The sequence below is a fragment of the Leptodactylus fuscus genome, chromosome 1, assembly GCF_031893055.1.
Source record: "Leptodactylus fuscus isolate aLepFus1 chromosome 1, aLepFus1.hap2, whole genome shotgun sequence".
NCBI classification, from domain to species: domain Eukaryota; kingdom Metazoa; phylum Chordata; class Amphibia; order Anura; family Leptodactylidae; genus Leptodactylus; species Leptodactylus fuscus.
In genome coordinates this window covers 113,042,645-113,067,980 of record NC_134265.1, presented here as the reverse complement: position 1 = coordinate 113,067,980, position 25,336 = coordinate 113,042,645, and the positions used below count along the sequence as shown (strand labels likewise).

The 25,336-nt window shown below is 40.6% G+C and overlaps 1 protein-coding gene across 1 annotated transcript in view; it reads right to left on the bottom strand.

Moving 5' to 3' along the window:
* CIT (citron rho-interacting serine/threonine kinase) overlaps positions 1-25,336 on the bottom strand; it is a 97,594-nt gene that overhangs the window by 55,361 nt on the left and 16,897 nt on the right. The window contains exons 7-12 of the mRNA XM_075276527.1: positions 22,665-22,758; positions 22,379-22,582; positions 22,150-22,303; positions 14,522-14,705; positions 12,334-12,439; positions 11,437-11,580 (exon numbers count right to left, since the gene is read on the bottom strand). Coding sequence (XP_075132628.1) covers positions 11,437-11,580; positions 12,334-12,439; positions 14,522-14,705; positions 22,150-22,303; positions 22,379-22,582; positions 22,665-22,758 — 886 coding nt within the window. The remainder of the gene's footprint in view (positions 1-11,436; positions 11,581-12,333; positions 12,440-14,521; positions 14,706-22,149; positions 22,304-22,378; positions 22,583-22,664; positions 22,759-25,336) is intronic.

The following is a 25,336-nucleotide window of genomic DNA, read 5'->3' as shown; positions in this document are numbered from 1 at the left end:
AGAAAAAAAAGCTAGCAGTCTCCATAGACTAACATTGTATGGAGGAGGATTATGACGTGGATTCCGCTGTCAAAATACACCTCCATGTCCCTGTGTGAACTAGCCCTTATTGTAAGGAGGCATTTTCAGAATTGCCAGATGTCTGCTTTTAGAACATATTCATGGATGGGGATATACTGTAATTTTTTATTTACAATTTAGTTTTTGTGTTTGTAAAAAAAATAAATAAAAAAAAGTGAAAATATACTAAACAGCAAAATGGTTAACAGAGTATTCCTATAATATACATTCAACACATTTTTATAGGATATCCTAACATTCCTAACATGCCTTTGAGACATGCGACTTTTCAAAAGAATGTGCTGTATTGTTGTAGTATACTGTAGATTCTGGGTGATGCCAAGAAGCCCACACAGGAATAGCCGCTTACAAGGACAACATCACCACATGGGTTCTTGTGACCCATATTCCCAAATTCACACTTGCAACTTTATCCAATGAAGGTCTAAGGGAGTTACAAAAGTTCTAAGTAAGCAGATGATCACGTCTTATATTTTGTATGCTATGACCCTTGTGGTATATTTTCACCTCTACTTGAGGTTTAGTACTCCATTAAAGCACTGGTTTACAGATCTGAGCCAAACAGTATAATAAAACGAAAGTGAATGTCAATCTTATTGGACACATAACACGAGACACCAGCAAATACATATTATTCTGTTCTGTGCCTTATAAAAATTGATTGCTGTGGGATACAGTGACAAATGGAGATAAGAACAGCACTAAGACTATGATAATAGGTAAAGCAGTACTGTGTTACAACATTCAACCCAATATAAGACTATATGCCACCTGTTCTACTTATAGATTAGAAAACTCTATTTACAGCAACTCTCTAATATATAACTATTAGGTGAATCACTCCTTAACAAGTGGGAGTAATGCTGGAAAAATCAGATTCCCTGTGGCTGTTCTCCCCAGCACTGTTAACAGAACACAGGCGTCACATATGCCTCCTGCATCTTGCTAAATTTAAGAGGAGAATGGATGTCGTGGAGTGCTGCAACCTACCTAATAGGTACTGTATATATTACAGCATTACTGGAAATGCAGATGATCTTTTGTCTATCAGGTCTCCAATGCCATCCTACTGTATATGAGGGGCTAGGGAAGGACAGAGAAGGAAATGCTGAGGCCAAGTTTATAGAACTGATTTTTTAATCAATATTTTAATGTGTATATATATATATATATATATATATATATATATATATATTTATATTTAACTTCAGCTAGCATTCACAGATATTACATGTAAGTCCTGCTTCTCCATACCTACACAGAGGCACTGTCAACTATTCCTGTATATACTGTATATCCTACTAATATTCTAAATATGAAAGTTTGGATATTTGTTCCTCAATAACCCAAAAAGGGCTGAACGGATTTGAAAGAAATTTGGCACATAGATAGTTTGTAACCTCGATTAAAATATAGGCTACTTTTTATCCTGGTAAATGACATGGCTTCACGACTGGTATGAATTTATGTTCACATACTATATACTATACTATATATACTGCTCTTAACTAGCTTCTGAGAAAGCCAGGGCTGTTATATATCTGTGTAAACACACGCTAACCATCAGTGTACACACATTTGCATATTAACTGATCTGCTCCAGGCACTGCAGACAAACTGACATAGGCAATCACCTTTAATCCAAATTGGCAGTTTGTCAATTTTAAACATGCCTGGAAAAAGGAAATCTAATTTGTCGCAAACAACGAGAGCTATGAAGGTAGCCAGAAGTCACAGACTTCTCCTCAAGTGGAGCTGAGGGAGATCATCGATGCCAACAACACGCTCATTATATGGCGTCCCAGCGAGCTGCTGAGATGCCGGAACAATTACAGGCATGGTGCAAAGAACAACTTCAGTGCCAGGCCAACTTGAGAGCTGCTGAAACACCAGAGCAGGCAGATCATCAACGCCAACAACACACTCATTATATGGCGTCCCAGCAAGCTGCTGAGATGCTGCAACAATCACAGGCACAGCGCGAGGAACGAGTTCAGCGGCAGGCCAGGTTGAGAGTTGCCGAAACGCCGGACCATGCGGATCATCAACGCCAACAACACGCTCATTATATGGCTTCCCACCGAGCTGCTGAGGTGCCGCAACAATCCCGGGCATAGCGCAAGGAACACGTTCAGAGACAGGCAACGCCGGAGCAGGCAGATCATCAACACCAACAACATGCTCATTATATGACGTTCCAGCGAGCTGCTGAGATGCCTGAACAATCACAGGCATTTTGCAAGGAACAAGTTCAGCAGCAGGACAGCTTAAGAGAGCTGCCAAAACGCCGGAGCAGGCAAACTATCGACGGCAGCAATTTGCTGAATATAGGCGGATCATCCACTCCAACAACCTGCAGATGAAGTCGCGGGCAGAGGCTAGTGTGAGTATATATATATATATATATATATATATATATATATATATATATATATATATCAAAAAGCTGCCAATAGCTCTGTGAGCAGGGAAATTCAGAAATCACATGCACTGCATACAAGTCCTAGCTGCACCTTTAGTAAATACTTGTATTCTCTATGAAATAGCAATTCTGCAGCATTGAAACACATTTGCCTATAAGTGTATGTTATGCATTGTTATTACATTTATGAGGAGTTAACCAAGTTGGTGTATCAGTCTGGTAGGGCCCAAAGGCCTCTCTACAACATAAAAAGACACCGGTATTAAAGGGATTTTCTGGACAAATTATTATTATTTTTTTAAAAAGGTCTATTAGTGTCATTAATGGGTTAAAAGTACACTCATATACTTTTGGCAGTGTTTTGAGTGATTTCTGGGTTTCTGCGGGAGCTCCTGGCATCTTCTGAATTTGTTTACAAAGTGGTAGCTTCCTGGTATGTAGTTTACTGCTGTACCTTCCACACTACCTCCCTGTTACTGCTCCCCCCTCCTCTCTCACTCTGTTACACCCCTTCCCCTGTCTCCCTAGCTAAGCTCTCCCACCCACTACTAGTGCTTCACAAGTAACTAACTAAGCCCAGTCCCACACCACATAATACTTACCTAGCTTCCAATCTGGGAGACAGCTCCTCCTTTCTTCTCCACTGTGTGCAGGCCAGAGTCACTGCGCACAGATCGGAAGTACCTGTGAGGCTTTCACAATAGAGATGGAGAACTGGTGACATTCAGTTTCGGAAGCGGCAAAACGGGACGTCACCTGACTGCTCCAGGGATATGGGTAATTTTACATTTTTTTATATAGTAAATTAGAAGCTAAGTGGAGGGGGGGGGTTAGTTTAGTGATAATTCATAGTTTAGCCCAGACAATCCCTTTAAAGATATCATATGGTAATTGGGGACCCCAATAGAAATTTTGAATTTGGGTCCAGGAGCTTCAAGTTTTACACTCAAGTCTGATACTGTCCAACCTGTGCTGACAATGTCAGTCTGTGCAGGGAACATACCACCAACTAGTAATACCCACTAGCCTAGCCACTAATACAATTCTAGAAGTAGTTAGAGAGGAATGGTACAACATAGAGCTACATTTACTTAAAGAGGACCTTTCATCAGATCGGGCACATGCAGTTTTATATACTGCTGGAAAGCTGACAGTGCGCTGAATTCAGCGCACTATCGGCTTTCCCAATCTGTGCCCAGTGTAAAGCGCTATCGGTCCCGGTACCGTAGCGCTTTAGTGTCAGAAGGGCGTTTCTGACAGTTAGCCAGGGACGCCCTTCTGCCCAGCAGCATCTATCGCGCTGTACAGTGTGAGCGGGGAGGAACGCCCCCTCCCTCTGCTCACACAGCTCGTCCATAGACGAGTGTTATCAGGAGGGGAGGGGGCGTTCCTCCCCGATCCACAGTACAGCGCGATAGGCGCTGCTGGGCAGAAGGGCGTCCCTGGCTAAGTGTCAGAAACGCCCTTCTGACTGTAAAGCGCTACGGTGCCGGAACCGATAGCGCTTTACACCGGGCAAAGATCGGGAAAGCCGATAGTGCGCTGAATTCAGCGCACTGTCAGTTTTCCAGCAGTATATAAAACTGCATGTGCCCGATCTGATGAAAGGTCCTCTTTAAAAAAACACGAGACTAGAGGTGATAGGTCCTCCTTAAACAGCTTTCAACATGAAAATACCAGGAAAAAAAAAATCACATAAAACTAATTCTGAAGCTTGGCATATTCTATGTAACAATACAGCATCCTTTTTGTCTGGAGAGTTCTGGACTCTTCACTATAGCATGATATGAAGTACCAATCTGCAGCCAGTAAGCTGCCTGGATACATACAAACTTGTATCTCTATGAGTCAAGGGGAAAATCCTCTCAAAAATACAAGAGAAGACAAGCAATGGCAGGTGCTGATCATGGCGTTTGTACACTATGACTGTCAGAGAGAACAGTGACACATTTTCTGCTCAAAAAAAAAAATGGCATCGACTAGACAAACACAAATAGGCTGACAACTGGTTCAAGTCTGCGACATGCCACCACATTATGTTACTGTTCTGCTATTTACCAACATTGTTGGGCTGCTGAAGAAAACGGAAATATTAAATAACTAGCTTCTATTTTCAGTAGCTATGAACCAATTGTGTTCAAAGAGGCCAAACATTTTGGGACCTGAAAACCCAATTCATATAAAGGTACTGGGCCTACAAAACAACCCAGCAATATAATTATATAAAAGGAGTATATAAAGGAGTCTACCATCACCACAAACTCCTTTAAATCTCTTCCCGACATCCACTGTAATAGTACGGCAGATGTTGGGTCTTTAAGTATGGAATCTGCTCAGAAGCAGAGTGGTTGCCATAACTGCTTGGTCTCTGCTGTTTCACACAGCAGAGACCTGGTAGTAAAGCTCCTTTACAGCACAAGGAATATAATGATCACAGGTTTCAGTTCCCTAGATGGGCAAAAAAAAAATAAGAAAAAAAAAAAAAAAAAAACTTTAAAAGTTAAAAAAAAAAATATTCAAATTACCTCCTTTCTCCCTAGATTCCCAATAAAAATATATACAAACACAAAACATAAACAAATTATGCATTGCAGCGTCGAACATATAATAATATTTTTCTCATACAGTGAATGCCGTAGCGTAAACAAACCCCAAAATGGCCAAACCACTGTGTAATCGCCTCCCTAAAAATGTAAACAGCAAATATCAGGCATTCCCCAATATAATACAAACTAAAAAAAAAAAAAAAATTGATCCTGCAAAACAAGATGCAAGACGGCTTACACAGCCCCATATGCTGAAATATAAAAAAGTTACGGGTGTCACAATATGATGACTCCAACTTGCAGCTTCCGAGTACATCATATGAAATATTAAATGGTACCACTAAGAAGCACAATCTGTTCTGCAATAATCCCTTATGTTTGGGGGTGGCAGTGGGTGGAGACCACAGGCAAAAAGGTGCTCTGGCAGACGTGGACACTGCACCAAGCAGATCATTTGCATTCGGAATAAAAGCGGACTCTCTCACTAGCAAGATTACACATTAAGCCTAAAAAGGTATAGATGCTATAGCACTAGCAGTCCCTACAACAGCATCCAAGTGATTTAGAATTGATTTTGGTGGGGTGTAGCTTTAAGAGGTGCAGAGGTACTTTTGGTAGAGGTGCTAGCAGACCCATGCCACATAAAATATACCACTATTCTAAATGATACAAAGTGATGATATGGTGGATGGCAGCATAAAAGGGTTAAACATGTGAATGTTATGCCATAGCTTTCGCTAATGGCTCACAGAAACCTCTCTTCCCATGTGTTGTACTCAAACTATGCTAGCTATGTCTGTTGTCTAGTGCTGTTCATAGCAAAGTGTGAGGTTTCTATAAGTAAGCACTATATGGTTAATGTCTGCAAGCCTAATATGTTATTACATTTCTAATTGGATATGATGTCACCTAATTTGAACTGTATGGCTTGACGCTATAAATAAACGGATAACTGTGCAGTCAGGCTAGAGACTTCACTCATATACCACACATCATAAGTGTCTGCCTCATGTGGCCGAACTATACCTAACCCAGGGGTACTTAAAGATGGAATGCTTACAGACAATGAGATGTGATTCCTGTTTTGGATCATAATGAAATTTTACAGATTTAGCACTCAGGCCTTAAAGCTTGAAGTGACACATTTGGATGGTAGACCCCCTTTTACAAAAATATGCCATTAACTTTTACTTATATCACATATACCAGTCATGCACCTTTCCAATTCAATATAACTGCTGATCAGCTGTGGGCGGGCTTACTAGCATCATCACTCAGCATGTGCCTGTGCTACCAACTGGTACATAGCAGAGCTATGACTGTAAAAAGCTTGTCCACTGTCAGTGGAACAGTTTGCCGAGCCAGAAAAGCTGATCGGGACCAGTAGAACTCACGGAAGCAAAAATTAATGGGATGGATTCAAGTATCATTGGAAAGGTACAACTTTGTAAATATACTTATATTGCCAAGTTGTTTAGTTTACCCAGTAAATTAACATTATCTGGGTTTTGTTCCCTGAATACCATGGAACTCTATAGAGAGGGGAGGAAAAGGAGAATTAGCCCAACAGAGAGGCACCAGCAATTTAGAGAGACAGTATTAAACTGGTATTGCTTGAGCACAAGTATAAACAAAGTGAATCAGATAGTAGCAAAGATCAGAGAAATACTTAGAGACAGGCAATTTTCTTTAGGGAAGGTAAATTGTTTGTTACCTTCACCTACATTACTGATTTATTAAAAGTCTCCAGGCTCTGTGCTCTCTTCACTTCCTGGATTTCTCAGCACATTGGTGGGCGGGGTTTCACTTGCTCTGCTATGTTTGCAGTCAGTAATGAGAAATTGGTTGTAAATGCATTACCACAGGATAAAGCTGATGTGGAAAGTGATGTAGCAGAGCTGGATTTGAGTCTGCTTGCATTACATACAGAGCTAACGGACTCCTTATCTCAGCCCTTAGTCACTTGGGAAATGAGCAGATAAGCCCAGTGGCCATAGAAACACAGTGTCATCAATGAAGTGAATAAATTAAGATAGCGGCCAAACAAAGCAGTTTTGATAAAGCAATGTATTTAGGAAAAGTCTTAAATCCACATAAACTAACAGTATAGATAGGATGCTTTTCATGGGACAACCCCTTTAAAGAAAAATATAAAATTTTGGCACAGTTTTGGTTTTTGTTGAGGGGTTAAATGCTCTAATAGACTGCAGGCTGAATGCTCTAATAGACTGGTCCTAGAGGTAGGAGGCTCTTCTTCTATCTCCTTTTTTTGTAGAGGGGATGCTACTGACAGTGTTGGAATAGGGGAATGATTTGCTGCACGTTTCAGAAGTTTTATTTGGGGAGAATGCTGTGGTCAACGGGCTTGATTTGGAAAGGAGGAGATTGAAGCCACAATTAGAAGGGAATGCTGAAGGGCAATGCTGCTAACTGTACTGCTGTGGTGTTTTGTGCTTCTGCACAGATATGTTGTTCTGCACGGTAGTGTTTGTTTGGCACTGCTAGGGTAAGATGTTGTGCTGCACTGTAGTGTTTATGCTCATCTAGTATATCGCACCACTCTGGCAGTGTCTGACTGTAAGATATTGACTACAGAAAAAAAAAACATTCCAACTAATAAAAAGTTTAAGCCTTGCCAAACCATCATTTATTACTAGGTTTAATGTTCATCTCTGGCAGGACTGGCCAGCCGTCTGTGTATGGACATGCTCTGATACTTCTTGACAGAAGAGCCAAGGGGGGAAAAAAGGGTCTGGTATGTTGGAATTGTGTTTGATCCTTTGTTCTGACTGGAGACTAAACATTTCAGTGTCAAGCAGTGGTTCCCATTGTGAACTTTATGCATGCTCAGCCAAGGTGAACACACATGTATGGCAAGGACAGGGTGAACTATTTAATGTTCATAGCCACTTTAAGGTGCATCTGCTTGTAAATTTTTATCTCAATCAAGAAATACATGTTCAGAAGAGAAAACAAAATTATCTATAAAAAGTTATGAACATGCAGGAATTTACATTTCTACAGCTGCCCATAGATCGCCGACTGTAGTTTACAGTAAAGAAGTTAAATTACAATTTCATCTGTATGTAAATATTGGATGATAAGAAACATTGTTCAATCTGCTCAAAATTCCCCACTGATCATAAGCAATAGATTTCTTTCTGTATAACCATAAACCAATATCTTTTCACCCTAGGCCTCAATAAAGGTGGCCATACACTAGAAGCAGGCAGCTTTGGTGAGATAGAGGTCTGCTGTAGTAATGCAAATGTTAATAAAGATCTACCATGATAAAAGTGTGCTGAAAGAAAAGTCGCAGAACGCACTATATATTTTAGCTTTGACGCATGATTTTTGACAGACAGACGAGATGCAAAATCTGATTGAAAATGTAGGACTTTTTTGCTGGTAAAATTTGTAGTTCTTTGTGCCTAACAACAGAAACCTAGATCACCAATAAGAGAGACACTCAGTTTGTCAATTTATCCTACTAATCTATGACCTTGTCATCTAGGTTGACAACCTTCACAAACAAATGATCAAAAACAAGTAATGCTCAAAACTACATGGCCAGCTTAAAAGGGGTTAAGCAGAAAAAGCTTATCAGTGAAGTCCCTGCACAAACTGATCTGGTACCCTGACGCCCCTATTCTTAGGTTTGTAGAGACCAGCAGGTGACCAGAAATCTTGTTCCTCTGCTTACCAGGCTGTCAACCTGACTCTTGGTCACATGACTGACTCTGCTCTACTCTTCCTGATTGCACATAGAGTAGAGTGGAGTCAGCCACGTGACCATGCGTCAGAGCGTCAGTAGGGGAGGCAGAGAAATAAGACTTTTACTTTCCACAGGCATATATAACAGTAAGTAACCTTATTGAGTGCAAGAATTGTACAAATAAGCTTTTTATTACCCTGCATAACCCCTTTAACCCTTTTCTACTGGTTGACTACGTACTGTAGGCAGCAGAGATTTTGAATCCTTGATTTTTTTGCCAACCATTAGTGCTTACTTGAACGAAAAAGTTAAATGCCAACCAAAGGCACATGCTTGTCAAAACATTGACCTGATTTTGGATTTTTTAATTTCTTGTCATGAGCTGTAGTTGAAAAAATTGTTTGTGCCACGGATCACAACGTAGGTAAGCATGTTGTTCTGTCATTTTCACATGTAATTGTCATACAAAACAACCACTTTTACACACCAACCATCAAAGTTTAATTGTTCAACAAAATTTGCAACAATAAATCAATAGTACAGCATGTGTGAATGAGGAATAACACACTTTCTAGTAATTTTATGACTAATATTTTGCAATTTTTTTTTTTTATTTTTTTTTTTAAGTATTCCTCTCTATAGGCTCTAATTCTCAGTTTTCCATTAATTAGTGAGTGGAAAATAGCTATGATGTCTCCCATACACTGTATACAAGACAATAGAGAAGAATCTGCTGCTTAAGACTCCATGAGCGATCCATGCCATTTTCCTACAGACCCAGCACATGAACACATTCACGTGCATGTAGCTTACCTTTCTCTCGCAGCAGTAAAATCATATTGGACATTAGAAATAAGTAGTGAGCTGTACTGATGTGAATAAAGCACTTGGAGTTAGTAACATGCTATTACCTGCAGCAGCCTCTATTTGTGGCTGTGTCTTTACTGCTCTCTCATTGGGCTCATGTTCACTCCATTCCCCTCTACTCTCTAAAGACTTATTATTATATAAAGAATTATATAATAACTATTATAATAATAACTAATATAGCTGTAATTTGATATTTCACTGAACTTGAAGTCCATTTTAAGAGACAAAGATGGTTTCAGAGGAGATTTTAGAATTTAAATGGGTTGTCTAGGCAAAAATGGACAACCCATTTAATTTTTATATTAAAAAAATTCACACACCTTTCCCCGATTCTCCAGTGTCTCCCAGCGCGGTCCAGTCTTCTCAGTCCAGTGTTGACATGTAGTGGGAGTCCCAGCCACACATGACCACTGAGGCCAATCAGCGGCCTCAGCGAAGAGCTGGAGATGTTACTACCTGTGACATCAGGGGTCATGTGACCACTGAGGTCAATCAGCAGAGGAGATCCATGGTGTCACAGCCAAAGAACAGTTTCACTTTGAAAAGACGCTGGAGAAGAAAGATCGCACCACACTGGGAGGACACTGGATCACACCATGCTAGGAGGACACTGGATTACACCACGCTAGGAGGACACTGGATCACCAGGGAAAGGTTTATATGTTTTTTTATTTATTTATTTTTTCACTTCCCCCAGCCTATGAAAAAATAAATTATTTGCATGGACAACCTCTTTAAGAGAGAGGGGTTTAGACAAGCAGTAGAGAAAGAAGCATTGTTCTCTGACAAGATATGTTACTTCATAATGTACTATTGATTTATGCAAAATTAGTAAGTTAGTAACCATTTAAGAAAATATCCACCTGAAATCCCAATGTATGACTTTAAATTAAAATGCCAAAAGAAATAAAAATAAAAGTAGCTGAATCTTCTCCAGTTCATATGATTCCCTAGAATTCATGCAGATGTAATTTTTTTCAGTCGTGTTCTTGTCATACTTGTCCAACTGAACAAATCACATAAAAACTAGACTGTTGTCAACCTAAAAGCGGACAAAAGATATACTTCAACTGGCAAATACAGGAGTAATTCCAATACAAAGTCATGAGTGGGCGACATCAGTATTTATCATGGTGCCATTACATGCACAAGCTTCAAATACAACTTAAGAGGACAGCAAAGGATCTCTAAAATGATGTTACCTATGTACACGAAACTTTGCAGGTACTCAATTTAAAGGGGTTTTTCCAGGATCTATCCTGGCATCTCCATAACAAACTTATAGCAAATGCCTGATGTAACATAAACTCAGAATCTAGAACACAGCTCCGATCAAAAGAGTAGAAGCCAAGCTACAGTCACTACACCATGGAGTTCTGTTATTCCAGGTCTGTACTGCATTGCCACTTGCTACTTATTTTATGTTTATTTCTTTAAAAAAAAATGCATATTAGCCCACTGATCTTCCATCATGGTTCTTATCCTACTCACAGCGGTCCAAACTCTTACTCTATTATTCAAGTGTCCGATCTAGTACACTGAATTATAGAGCCAAGAAGCTTCTAGTAGTAAGAACCATCTACTGAATACTGGACAGTTATTACCTGAATCCATTTTAGAGAAAAAAAAGTGTTGTATGACTTGTATTCATACCAGTAAGTGGTGAGTACATTTAAAGGCATGTACAAGTAAGGATAGGTTGGCACATCACATATTGTACCCCGAGGCCTTTTCAATATTTGGAAACAAATAAGCAGCAAAATGGATATTATTCCAAAAGGAAAGTAGGATTAGATGCTCACGCTGCATTCTGTGATGTAGGTTGCCAGGTCTTGCTCCAGGAGAGATCTCTGCGTTTCAGATGCTTTTAATTCAACTTCTTTTTGGCTGAGTACAGCCTCCACCTCAGACACCCGACGATGTAGTCGAGTCATTTCTTGCTCCATCTGTAACATACATAAAATGCAAAGGATTCATATAGTTCACAGAAGGCAACTCTGTCTAAAAAAAAAATAAGTATAAAATATCTATTTACTGCCACAACTAAGGCACAAATTAGTCACAGCGAGCTCACTTCTTCTAATGGTGGGCTCATAAAGTCATCCACAGGCTGGCTGTTCACATTTACACACAGTCCGATGAAAATGCCCACAGCACACAGCTTTCCAGTAAGAGAGTTATTTTCACCTGCATGTGTCCCTTCAGTATTATCCCAAATCCAGCTCTGATGGGAAGATGGTTTGCCTCATCATCACATATATTGTGCATAAACCATATGAGTCCTTCAGAAAGTGTCCAATATAGGGAATAATCACATTCCAGCCATTTTCTTTGCGTAAGACCATAAGTTGCATACACAGGATAAAATAAAATGATTTATATGCAGAAAGAAGGAAGGTCTATCTCTCTGAAAACACCTCATACGTATCAGAATGTTATATCCGGTGATGTAGTCAGCTGTCCTCGTCTCCCACACAAGGTTTCTTTCCTACACTTGGCTTAAGGTGGGATATCCAGTGTAGTCAGTTGAGACTTGTAAGACTAAAAGGACTCTTAAGCTGTAAGAACCTCTTTAAGACGGAAGCTTGATGCTCAAGTGCTCTATGACCCAAAAGATAAAACCACTCTCTTGATCCCCAGGAACGCACTGGAAGTAAATTTCTGCTGCAAACAGGGAGGCCAAGTGTTGAGTTAAATACCTTGTGGCATTTGTCCTGTGTTTCCTGCAGCTCTTTGCTCTTGTGAAATAACTTCTTCTCCATGGAGCTTGCCTTGGCTGGAGAGTCCAAGCCAGACACAATGGACCTGCATAATAAATGATAGAACATGGTAAAAAGAAAACAAACAAATGTGTTGTATCCAATTTTATCAGCAAGGCCAATGTTTGTTAATATATTTAAGCAGCTAGGAAGGAATGCCTTCTAACCAGCAGTCTTGGCATCTACACCCATTTCAGTTGAATAACAGTTCTCGTAGATCTCCTGCTAATATCAGCACTATCTCATCCCTTAACAATTTACCACTCATACACCTCCGGTATTCGCCTGCTGCACATAGAAGTGACAAATGCAATGGTTGCTAGCATCATCTTCCAACAATTACTCATTTCTAAGGGTGTACGAATCTTGGTCATCATGACATCAGAGAAGCACATCCATATGAAACAAGAATATTACAATACCTTCCTCCTACCTGGAATAATATCATGTTGGTGCTGTCAACAATAAATCATCCGTATCTAGCAATATGCCATTTCAAATACCCAGGAACTACATTAACATAGATTTTCAAGTGCTTCCTCTTATAAGACTACTGAGGGGATTGTGGAATAAGGATTAATGAGCCACTAAAAAGATGGGAAATTATTACCTATGTCAATAACTAACTGAAGTCAGAAAAGACAGATGGGCTGTACACCATTAGCTTGGTATCTAGGTAGCTGAAGCAATGGCCTACTAGAGAAAAGCCTTAAAACTGTGAGGCTGCAAGACGAGGCCATACAGTAATCTTTATCTTATTATACCTATTATCTATGCAAAACAATAATAAACATAAAAACCATAAAATAATCCCTAACATTAGGTTGTGGAAAAGACTTGCCTTGCCTAATGTGTCATTTCTAATTCATGCTTGACATCTGTCATATTTTATGACTTTATAACATACATTGCAGAAACCAGTGGCGTAATAATCAGAATATGAGACATTTAATATAGTAAGTAACTAAGCCTGGCCAATAAGCACAGTATAAAAGCATAAAGTGAATAATTGGGCCAATATTGGGACAGAGTAGGCCAGAGCAACTCTACAATATCAGGATAGCATGAACCTAACTTTGTGAGTCATTTCTGTAATATCATGGCAGATATATTTTATCTTCTTCCTTAATACTTCCACTTCATTCCTGCTATTTCCTAAAGATGGAACTGGATACAAATCGGTCCGCTCTTGAAACTGTACAATATATTTTGTAACAAAATATCGTTTTCTACTGTTATACGAGTATATTTGCAGACGCTTGAAATATTGGGTCAGGGAAGAAGAATCTGTGCCATCCATCTCCAAGACTCCTCTCAAAATAGAAGGCCAATTTAGAATGAAGCTCACGAATACATAAACAGCGATTGCATAACAGCCGCCAGGTTATTAAAGTACTGCTACTCTTGATACAATGTAGATGTGTCACACTTCCATTGCTGCAGGAACTATGCAGATAAATTTGCTTGTATTGAATATCAAACACTCTTCAGACAAGCCTGTTGTTTCTTCATCTTCAGAGGTGTTACAACCAGTCAAGGCTTCCTACCATCATAGAATGACAAGGTTTCAGCACATCCAGTGGCACCTGACTAGATCCTCCTGACATGTTTACCAGGGTGAGACTTTCAAAGAAGGGATCCACCCTTTCTATATAAAGTTTGCCGACAGCATTCCTATTTTACTAATGAAATAAAGATGGAGACATGAAGTACTTTAAAGCTAGTCCAGAAAACCTCTGCAGAAACCAGTGTGATGTGGCATTCTTCTCACTAAAGAACAAGCAGGTCACTAGCCGTAAACTGATTTAGAGGCTATGTGATATATTCATTATCCAGATATTGACATATTGGTTTTATAGCTTATTTTCAAGTATCATTAGAAATAGATCTGGCTGGCACTGACGCCAAGTAAGGTAGCTGTTTAATACTGACTTATCAGCTGTTTCAGGACAGCCATCTCCTGTACATCAGTACGGTTATATGAGAAAAGGGAAGAAACCATCTCAATGTATACGTATTAATGTCAGCAGGAGTAGTGTGATGCAGATAGCATACAAACAGCACTGCAGGTCACAGAAACCTGCATTCTTCAGCCAAGTCAGGACAGTCACACATTCGTTTTACTTACTCAGATTTGGTGAATGCGCCAAGAGCCTTGATATATGAAAACCCCACAAACGGCAGCCCTTCGCCCGAGAAACCTGCAGCGCTCAAGTGGCACGAAGAGGGTAAAGCCCGTAAATTCTTCTCTGGCTCGTCAAAATTTGAGGTGTCATCGTCAGACTTTAAGGTAGGAACGAATGGAGGAGGAGCTGGTCAGAATGAGAGAAATGAGGATTACAACCCAGGAACCTGCTTCATTAGCTGCACCAGCACTGCAGCTTGTGCTCTCTCAGGAACTGGCAGACTGAGTCACTGCTATGAAATCTATTACAGCAACAAGATATTAACCCCTCCATCCCCTCCAAGCAAGAGCATCCCCTCTCCAAGATGACTAGAGTTCCGGGATCATTTCACCTGCTAGAACAAGTAGCCATCAACGATTGTCAATGCAACCCCCCTCCAGCTGATCCCATTGTGATTTACAAGGAGGTTTGCCCTGCTTTCTCATTACATTCAACCATCATGCTGATGTGATGACGATATCTGTGCAGGAGACAAGCTAAAATATTCAGAGGATGTGCAAGTATACAGATGCTGGGAGACCACTCAAACCTTTCTATTTTAGAGCTGTTTTAAAATGCAAGGGAAAACTCGAGCCATCTTCTGAAGGGGCATTATTGATACATGTGCTGCCCTTCTCAACAGTCCATCAGGCAGCTACTGAGATAGCAGCAGCAGCCTTAGGAGGCATTGTGATATTGAAGATCCTCCCGGTTCTAATACTGTTACCATGGATCCAGAATAAATCTCCTCTGGGCCAATAGGATATAGGAAAGGAAAAATATCCCACTCTACATAGACTGTCATAGAGCTTTTACCAGTGTATTCCACAGCAAGCAGTTAAAAAAAAAGATGTGCAATTATCGGGCACTGTTCACATGAGCGACACAATTATTCAGCTGTGCAAATTGTCAGCATGATAGCAATATCACAGACTGCAGAATCGGCCTGAATAATGCAATTAGGGGTGAATTATTTAATACTACAGAGCAGATATTTATTGCTGGTTCACACACAGGCTCAGGATATTGCCGCTGAAAAATAGCCTTGTTTGCTGATTCTTTTTTCTAGGGTCACACAGGCCGTGGAATGCAGCATCTCATTTCTGCACAGTGAGCAGGAACAATGAGGATGAGGAGCAGCTCAGGCAGCCGAGCAGGTCAATTGACATCACAATAAGGCCACTGGTTGCCTTCACTTACACATCTGACACACGGATCTACATATGCACACACTCACACTCAATGGTGTTAGTGCACACAGTTGTCTTCATTGTGTGTGTGTGTGTGTGTAGATTCATCCTCCAATAAGGATATGGGAAGACACACAATTATATATTTATCTCCACCTACACACTGAAGCAGGCCTTGATATTTTCAGGTGTCAGATTAAACAGCAACATGTGACAAACCTGGGAAGATCACAGATAGATTTCTATTAATACAGTCGTGTAGCTATGTTAAGCTCATTTTCCATACATGTTTGCACACTCAAGGCCTATAGACCACATCCCACAAGCAAAAAACCCTAAAATTTGATTATTTTTTTTTTAAACCATTTTTTTTTTTTACTACATGCTATGGTCGCTTACTAGAATGTGTATTTTGTGACCTATCCTCTCAGTAGATCCCTGAGACATAACTACTAATACAGGATCAGTTAGAGAGACATGCAGATAATTTATGGGGACAGAGTCTACTTTTTGGGGTTAAGTAAAATGACGCTGGAGGTAATATACTGATATATGGCAAAGCAAGTGATGTAACAGTTTACAGTTTGAAGGCATCATTGAAAAGACTTTTCTAGGCCTATATATTATAAGTGTATGCCTCATGTCATGCCTATACTTGCTTCTCTAAGCCCCAGATATCTGCACCAATAATCCCAAGAACACAAAGGGGTAATTTATTATGCCCCATACACCGATTTTCTAGTAGAAAAGATAAAAGTTGGCAGGATGTGACATGTGCTCCATAGTGAGTAAATCAGAACCTCTTAATAAATTAGTAACACCTTACGTCAGTGCAACTTCTGCCACAGTGTCAGTAATACTGTCATATAGAATGCCCCTCTTCACACAGACTCCATAATTATTATTACAACCCTTTTTCAGCCTCTGCTGGATCCAAGGCTGAAGAATATGTTATTCATGTGCTGCACATCCCCAATTTCTCCTATGTTGATTGACAGCTTTCTCCCCATTCTGTGCATAGGGAGAAAGCTGTCAATCATCTGAGGGTGTGCCAGAGCACTGCAGTTGAATGAATATCAAGGACTACACTGCAGATGTGCAGCATTCTGTGGACAACACCCATGGCTTGGACTGATAAAAAGTGAGTTTAAGAAAATCACAGTAGGTGATACACCAAAGGATGCAGCCCCTTAGATCTTGAAACTAGATTTTTCTGACTGTACGGACTACTTATTAAAATTGCAGCGATGTAAAAAATACAAAAAACAAAACAAAAACAGTACACTAGAAATGCTCTAAAATCCTCACTCAAACCAGTTGCTGAACTGCTGACTTGTGTTCATAGTAAACATGGAAGGAGGTTGTTCATACAGCACCATCCTTCTCTTACCCTTAGTTCACATCTGCGTTTGGTAATCCATTCAGGAAGTCCGCATGGAGACACCCCGAATGGACTACCGAACGCACTGGCAAGTGGTGTGCAGTGAAAGCACACGGACCCCATAGACTATAATGGGGTCCATGTGCTTTCCGCACGCTGCCTGCACGAAAAATGCGGACATGAAAGTAGTTCACGATCTACTTTTCTGTCTGCATGTTCCGCGCGGACACTGCGGGGAGAACACACGGACCCCATTATAGTCTATGTGTCTGTGTGCTTTTACTGGCACACCGCTTGCCAGTGTGTTTGATATTCTGTTTGGGGGGGTCCCCATGCGGACTCCCCCGAAGGGATTAACAACGCAGATGTGAACGAAGCCTAAAGCTGTTATCTCAATGATATTGCTGAAGGCACCTTTCAATGCAAGACGATCATACATCTGATTTGTAGACTATGTAATATATGGCTGTGATGGATTTACAAGATCCCCCGATTCTCTTTGCTGAAGTTCTCCACTATGTCTAACATGGCATATTATCCAAATTGAAGGCTTTTTTTTTTAATGTTAATAACTAGAGATGAGCAAATACCGTTAGATCGAGTAGGTATTCGATCGAATATCAGGCTATTCGACTTATTCGATATCGAACGAATACCACGCGGTAAACGCAGTAAAAATTTGTATCCCCTCCCACCTTCCCTGGGGCTTTTTTTGCACCACTAACTGTGCAGGGGGGTGGGACAGGAAAGAGGAAAACGTAGGCATCAAAAAAAAAAAAAAAGGAAAAAGTCATTGGCTGGTGAAATCAGGTGACCTCGGATCTATAAGAATAGTGGCAGCCATGTTCGTGTCTTTTGCGGCTGGGATAGATAGGGAGACATCATGCTGAGGGTCAGAGAGAAATTTTAGCTTCTGCCTAGGCAGGAAATAGTCTGAAAATAGCAACACTGCTTGATGAGCCTATAAACACCATCAGCTTATAGGCTCATCCTGCAGACATTTCTCAAAACCACTTTTTAGGGCTGAAATTCCGTAGCACTGGTATACAGTATATACCTGGGCTGAAGCAACAGAATGGAGCTGAGACTGTAAACGCTGCTGGAGCAAGTCACAATTCAAAGACGGGGGTGAAAGAATTACTCCTGGGGTGGCAGGGCTATATTGGCACAAAGGGGCACACAAAAAAATCTCTGCTTGTGGGCTGAAGTCACAGAACGGGTCTGACACTCTAAACTCTGCTGGGGCAAGTCACAACTCCAAGAAAAGTGTGAAAGAATTACAACTGGTGGGGCAGGGCTATATTGGCACAAAGGGGCACAAAAAAAATCTCTGCTTGTGGGCTGAAGTCACAGAATGGGGCTGACACTCTAAACTCTGCTGGGGCAACTCACAACTCCAAGAAAACTGTGGGAGGGAGGTGGCCAACATGGGCGAGTGGCTAGTACAGGGAAAATCTTGGGCCTTGCTGGCTCTGGCCTAGCTTCTGTGAAGCAGCTGTCCGATGCCTCTAGACATGCCTCTGCCTCTAGCTGTAGCTTGACCGCAACCTTGCTCCCCAGCTGCATTTCCATGCCCCCGGGCACTTCCTCGTCCACGTCCCTTAGCGCTAGCCTTACGCATTTTGTGATATATACAAATGTTTTGGTTTTTTTTGGTATACACAGAGGCTAGATATATTGAGTGTCTATTAGGTCCTATATTCTGTATGACAGTATACAGGAATGAGTGACTTCACAAACTGATGGACTGTATACCAATTTTGTGCTGGTGAAAGGCTGAAGTCACCTCAAGGGCCTTAATCTCTGCTGGTAGCTCAGCTTAAGGGACTCTAACTTAATTTTGACAGGCTCACGTTAAGGGCCACAAAAGTGAATTTTTTAAGGTCTTACCACATCTCTCTCACACTCTCACACACACACACACACACACACACACACACACACACACACACACACACACACAATGACAGTTAAGGGTGGGGGCTGTTGTATTTCTTATTGCCTATGCCATCTGTGGTTGTCATGGGCAACGTGATTAAATGGGGTTCATGCTGATGTTTCTTTTGCTTTAAATTTTTGTTTCTGTCCATACTAATGTTGAGGAAACAAGGTTTCAAAGTATTTAGACTTTCATAGAGGTTCTATTGAGTTTGGAAAGTGTCCAGTGGAAAGGATGGGATAGGATAAGTCTGCCATCCATGGGCACTCACGGTTTTGAGTTGCACAGTGTGCAAATTGCACTAAGCTTGTCCTCCGCGCATACGTTGAAAAATCTCCACACCATCGAGGCACGTGACCTTGATGGGGGGGGGGGTTCTCGAGTAGCTAGGACAGGGAACATCTTGGGTCTTGCTGGCTCTGGCCTGGCTTCTGTGAAGCATCTGTCCTGTGCCTCTGGACATGCCTCTGCCTCTAGTCACCTTTTTCGGTGCTGCGCTTGCCTCCAGATCTACACTGCTTTCCAAGCTATACATCACCCCTGTCCAGGTCGGGTCGGTGGCCTCGTCGTCCGCCACCACCTCTTCCAATTGCTCACTCTCCTCTTACTGCAAACCGCACATAACCACAGCCTGCCCTGATGGCAACTGTGTCTCGTCATCTTCACTGAGGCCGAGAAACGCTTGTTGCTGGTCCACAACCACAAAATCAGCAGGAGATGGCGGATGCTCCAATGTTTGGGCATCAGGACAGAGAAATTCGTCTGTTAGCTCCTTGGATTTGTGAAGTGGTAGAATAGAGTCGAAGAGTGGAAAAGGACCCAAAAACAGCTCCTGGGAGGGGGCAAGGGTGGGATGACTCTGCTGGGAAGATTGGGCATGTTGGTAGGAAGGAGGGGCAGACTCTTGGGTATGAACACGACTGGAGGTAGTGGCTGACTGGCTGGTGGAGAAGCAGCTAGTAGCATCATCTGCTAGCCCTTGTAACACCTGTTCCTGGAGCTCGGGCCTGGTCTGCGTTGTACCCTGCACCCTGCTTAACGCAGCTATCAAGTCAGGGATTGTGATGAGCACATGCTAATGTTTCTTTAGATTTAAATTTGTGTTTCTGTCCATATTAATGTAGAGGAAAGAAGTTCTCCAAGTATTTTTCCATCTTCCATAGAGGTTCTATTGAGTTTGGAAAGTGTCTAGTTGATAGGCTGTGATAGTGGGGTAATACTTGGGCGTGTTAGATGCCCCCAGGCATGCTTCCCCTGCTGTCCCAGCTGCATTCCAGAGGTGTTGGCATCATTTTTTGGGGTGTCATTGTGGACTTGGTGACTCTCGTTAGTCGAATTATGGTTTCCCCTGAAACAAGCATTTTTCCCCATAGACTATAATGGGATTCGATATTCGGTCGAATAGTCTAATATTGAGGGGCTACTCGAAACGAATATCGAATATTTCACTACTTGCTCAACTCTATTAATAACCACCAGTAAAGTGAGTCTGCATCTTTTGCCACATCAATGACAAGGATATTTACTGTTAACCATGTTTGACTTCCTTAATCTTTACAAAGCAGCGCTACCTAGGAAACTGCACATTTTGTGACATTGCTAGCACAATGACTCAGGTTTCTATAAAACCTCATGCAAGCTAAACAAATAAATTTCTGATACAGTAACTCCTTAATGACCAGTGTGCTTAAAGGGAATGTGTCGCCAATCTATTTATCAAAAACCAAATAGTGAAATATATCACCTTTGTTTTTATTTTCTCTGTAGTTTTTTGTTTTTGTTTTTTTTTATAATACTTTATGTACACAATTATGGAGGCTGCCATCTTGCCCGAGATTCTCATTTGCACTACTAACAACATTTAAAGGGGGTATGCATGCATACGTGCTTGTAGAGAACTGACTCTGTTATCTGTGTGTTTACATAGAGAGATAACAGACTCTGCTTTAGCAGCAAACTGTAACTAGCTGAACTGTTTGTCCTGCCGGCAGAGCAGTGAGTAAGTGACATCACTTGCCCTATCTCACAGGTCCGTGGGTATGGAAATGCAGTGTAAACAATGGGAGGAATAAGTTCACATAGCAGGAAAACAAAGCAGCATTTCTTAAGCAATATATGTAGTAAATGTCTTAAATTTACATAAGCTACCAGCATAGATAAGATGTTTGAGATGGGTATACCCCTTTAAATTTTATTTAATATTTTGAATGCTAGAATTTTACATCAAAGTTCTACAGTTAGACCATATTCCCTGGAGTCCCAGTTATCAAATTTCCGTGCATCATTTTCATTTCAGTTTAACAATTTTGTAATTTTAGGTGAGCTGTGAAAAATTCCTTTTTTTCTTTGCTATTGAACTGCATTTATATAGTTTTATATGCACATTAAAGGCGTTTTTCCATCTCGGTGTTTCATCAGTCTGGCTGCATTCTTTTCATCTACCTTCCTGTATTTCTCCTCCCATCCCCTCCCTCTTGCTAAATGACTGGAGAAGTCTCAAAACACTTAAACAGATCAGATAATATGCAGATGCTTGTACAGAATGGTCTCAGTGTTATCTGTGTGTTTACATAGAGAGATAACAGACCAGGCTTTATCAGCAAACTGCAATAAGTTGAAGGATTGTCCTGATGGCAAGAGCAATGAGTAAGTGACATCACTTATCCTCTAGGTCCGTGGTCACATAGCGGGAAAACAAAGCAGTATTTCTAAAGCAATATATTTAGGAAGTATTCAAGTATTCAATTTACATAAACTACCAGTTCAAATAGGATCCTTGAGATGGAACAACCCAACATTGAAAAAAAAAATTCTTGCTGTCCGCTTGAAAAATCAGACATCTTTGTGAACGGACAGTTAAGGACACCCACAGACAGTAAAAGTCCATTTAAATCAATGCAAAATGTAACGGACACAGCTAGTGTCCGATGCTAATGTCCGTGCAAGATTTTGCACGGACATTAGCATCGAACACTAGATGTCGGACGCCGATGGTAGTGTGAACGCTCCCTAAGCAAACAGATTTGTTTAGCCACATCCCTGGAAATATGCATTCAATTAAACAATACTTTGACCACTTACCATTTCGAATATTGTCCCAGTCAGTGCTAGTGAAAAATGGATGACAGCACAAGTCTTCATAGTTCAATCTCTCCCTTTGTCCACAAAGTAAACTTTGGATAAGATCAAGAAAATTTTTGCTGATTTTTGGTTCATCTGGAAACTTCAGGAAACGCTGTAGGAACAATGAACCACAATTAATAGATAAAAGAATCTAATATATAAGTCTGAAAAAAAAAATTATAGTAACCTGAAAGTTCATGATGTTGTTGAATGTTTTAGTGGCTGTCCCCTCAGTAAACGGAGATTTTCCATAAAACATTTCATAAGCAATGATGCCTAGAGACCACCAGTCACATTCAAGGCCATAGGTAGATTTTCCATCCCCATTCATCACCATGAGCACTTCTGGAGCCATATAATCTGGTGTTCCAATAGGCAGCTGTGCATTCATCTGAAATGCAAATCATGATATATTTTACAAGGCATCAAAACATGTGGATTAGGTAGATATAACTCTTAACACATGCACTTACCACTTTATTTGATGTCAGTCTTGCTGCGGATCCAAAATCTACTAGTTTAATGTGCCCAGTGCGATCAATGAGAATATTCTCTGGTTTAATATCTCTATTGAATAAAACACAACAGTCATTTAGAACATATTTACAACATGTACGACCTGTTGCAAAATAAGTAGTGACCATGTGGTCTCCCCAAAAAACCCAGCGGAGTCAACTGGAGCCAAAGGCACATGGTCCTAGCCTTTTTCTGTAGCATCTTTAGTCTACTGACTGGCGGAGATCACAACACTCAGACCCCTCCAATCTTACATTGATGGCATATCCTAGTAATGTTTAAGTCAGATAACCCCTTTACCTGTATGGCTAACTTTATTCTTTTCCTGCACCCATCCCCCTGAAAAAATGAGATAGAAAATAGGGGTTTCAGTTGCATTGACACTTTTTTCTTTTACAACTGTCTTTATTTAGCGCTGTACTTACTTCAATATTTTGTATTTAAATCTTTCTCATGATTTCAGTGTTTTTCATCTGTATTTCCATCAATCTTGTCAGTAATACTGATTGATACAAATACTGATCTGTAATACTGACCTCGAAAGGATGTAAAATTCAGTTCACAATTACAGATTTATTGGCTTCTGATGGGGACAATAAGTCTGCCATACAATGAGGCAGACTGCATTAATGAAAATGCATAATACACATAGAAATACAGCTGTATAAATTATGGATGTGAGAATAGTTCCAATGTATAACGTTAGCTCCATATTTGGGACCTATTTTGAAAGAAAAGACTAGAGACACTGAACAAAAACGTGAACGTGTCCTTATGTATATGTGAACAAGTTACTGCAACAATAGCTAACCAAATCTTCATGTGATGCATTTCACGTCACATTGCAAGATCTTGTCATCACGAGCATCATAGCTAAAACGTTTAAATTGAAATACTGTGCATGCTCCGTCGGCCATTTTGTGGTGGTCACAGTAACTCAGTATGCCATAGAACTACACAAATGATCACTGCAAAATGACCGACTGAGCATGTGCAGTTGGCTCTGCGCACGTTCAGGATTTCAATCTCGAACAGAACAGCGTCTGATGCTACGCAAAGGAGAAGATGCAGAAGGGAGTGAACAGGCAACAAGGGGAGGTGAGTGGCAATGACGATGGTGTGCTCGGAGCACAGGGGAACATCCCCTGTGCTCCCTGAGCATAATTTGCATATGAAAGTTATTCACAGACACGGCAGGCTTTATAAAGCCTATTCCAACGTGGCATTACTTAAAAAGGTATTTTTCAAATGATAGAATCCCTTTAAGCTTTCTAATGTAAGTGATAATATAAAGGGTTGTGTGACTTGGAAATACCTCGGGAGTCTGTTAGTTGTTTCCACCCATGTCAGAGGGACCACAAATACTCTACATATCTTTAGATGGAAGTCACTGTGAGGGATGAGCCTCATATTTTATGCTAAAAATAGGAGTCTACAATGTACCTGGACCATGGAACTGGTGTCCTGTACATAAAACCAAAGCTAAGAGCAGACACAAATAGTGAATGTTCTCTCCCAAGGACCAATCTAAGGGCCAGAAGTGGTGCACACTCATTTGCATATGAATAAAAGGACGATTTGTGACAAGCAGTGATCCTGAATAAGAAATACATAATTGTAAACTGTGCTGACAAGCCTTACAAGCTACTGTGATTAGTTTATATCTCAATTCTGTACTTAGACTCCTTTTAACACTGGTCTTAAGATATTAAACATGTTTAATGTATAGAAAATCAACCATGTGACCAATTTCCAATTAACAGATCCGATTTAAAAAAAACAAAAGGAAACTGGTACATATGCTAAGCCTTTGTATCTTCAGCAGACTGTGCAACATATCTAAGCGCACAATGCACAAATAACTGCGCTTTCGTATGCTATTTAATTAAGAACTATTAACACATATGCAGTCACATAATATAAAGATAGCAACAGCAAAAAAATATTCACGATTGGTAACCATGGAAAACAGATTAAGATAAAAACCTATCAATTTAGTGATAAGTAATGAGTGTTAAAGAGGAACTGTCAACACCCCTGACATGTCTGTTTTAGTTAGCAAGTACATTCCCCATAATATAACAATTTTGGATCATCTATTAAAGCATGGCATTTTGCTATTCCTCTGTTGTGTAAACTGGTGGAAGCAACCCTCATGTTTTGGCCTTATGTAGATGGGCATAGAGACCTGTTAGAATTATATTTAGCAGGTGACTGCTACACAGAATACATGAGTAAGGGAATCTGTGGTAGCATCTTGCTGTAGAAGAGTATTTGTGTGGTAATACATCCTCAGTGTGGGGTACTGATGTGGTAGTGAAATAGTTAAGAGGATTCTGTACTTTGTTTTTCCACCAGCAGTTCTTTAACCCTGCCACGTCATGTTACATACTCTGCCCAGTTATTTGTATTTGGCACATTTAGGAGAAGCTGAACCCTGTGATGTCTGTGAGATGTATCATGGATGGAGTTTGAAGATGGCATGAGCCCATATAGTTATGGCTGTACACTTGGTCTAAGGCAGTGGACAATACCATATAAGTAATAGTGCTTGAGCACCACTACCTCAGTTCAGTTTGGGTACAATGCTGTTATTTCTGACAAACTCTATGCGGTCTTCCGAAGTGGA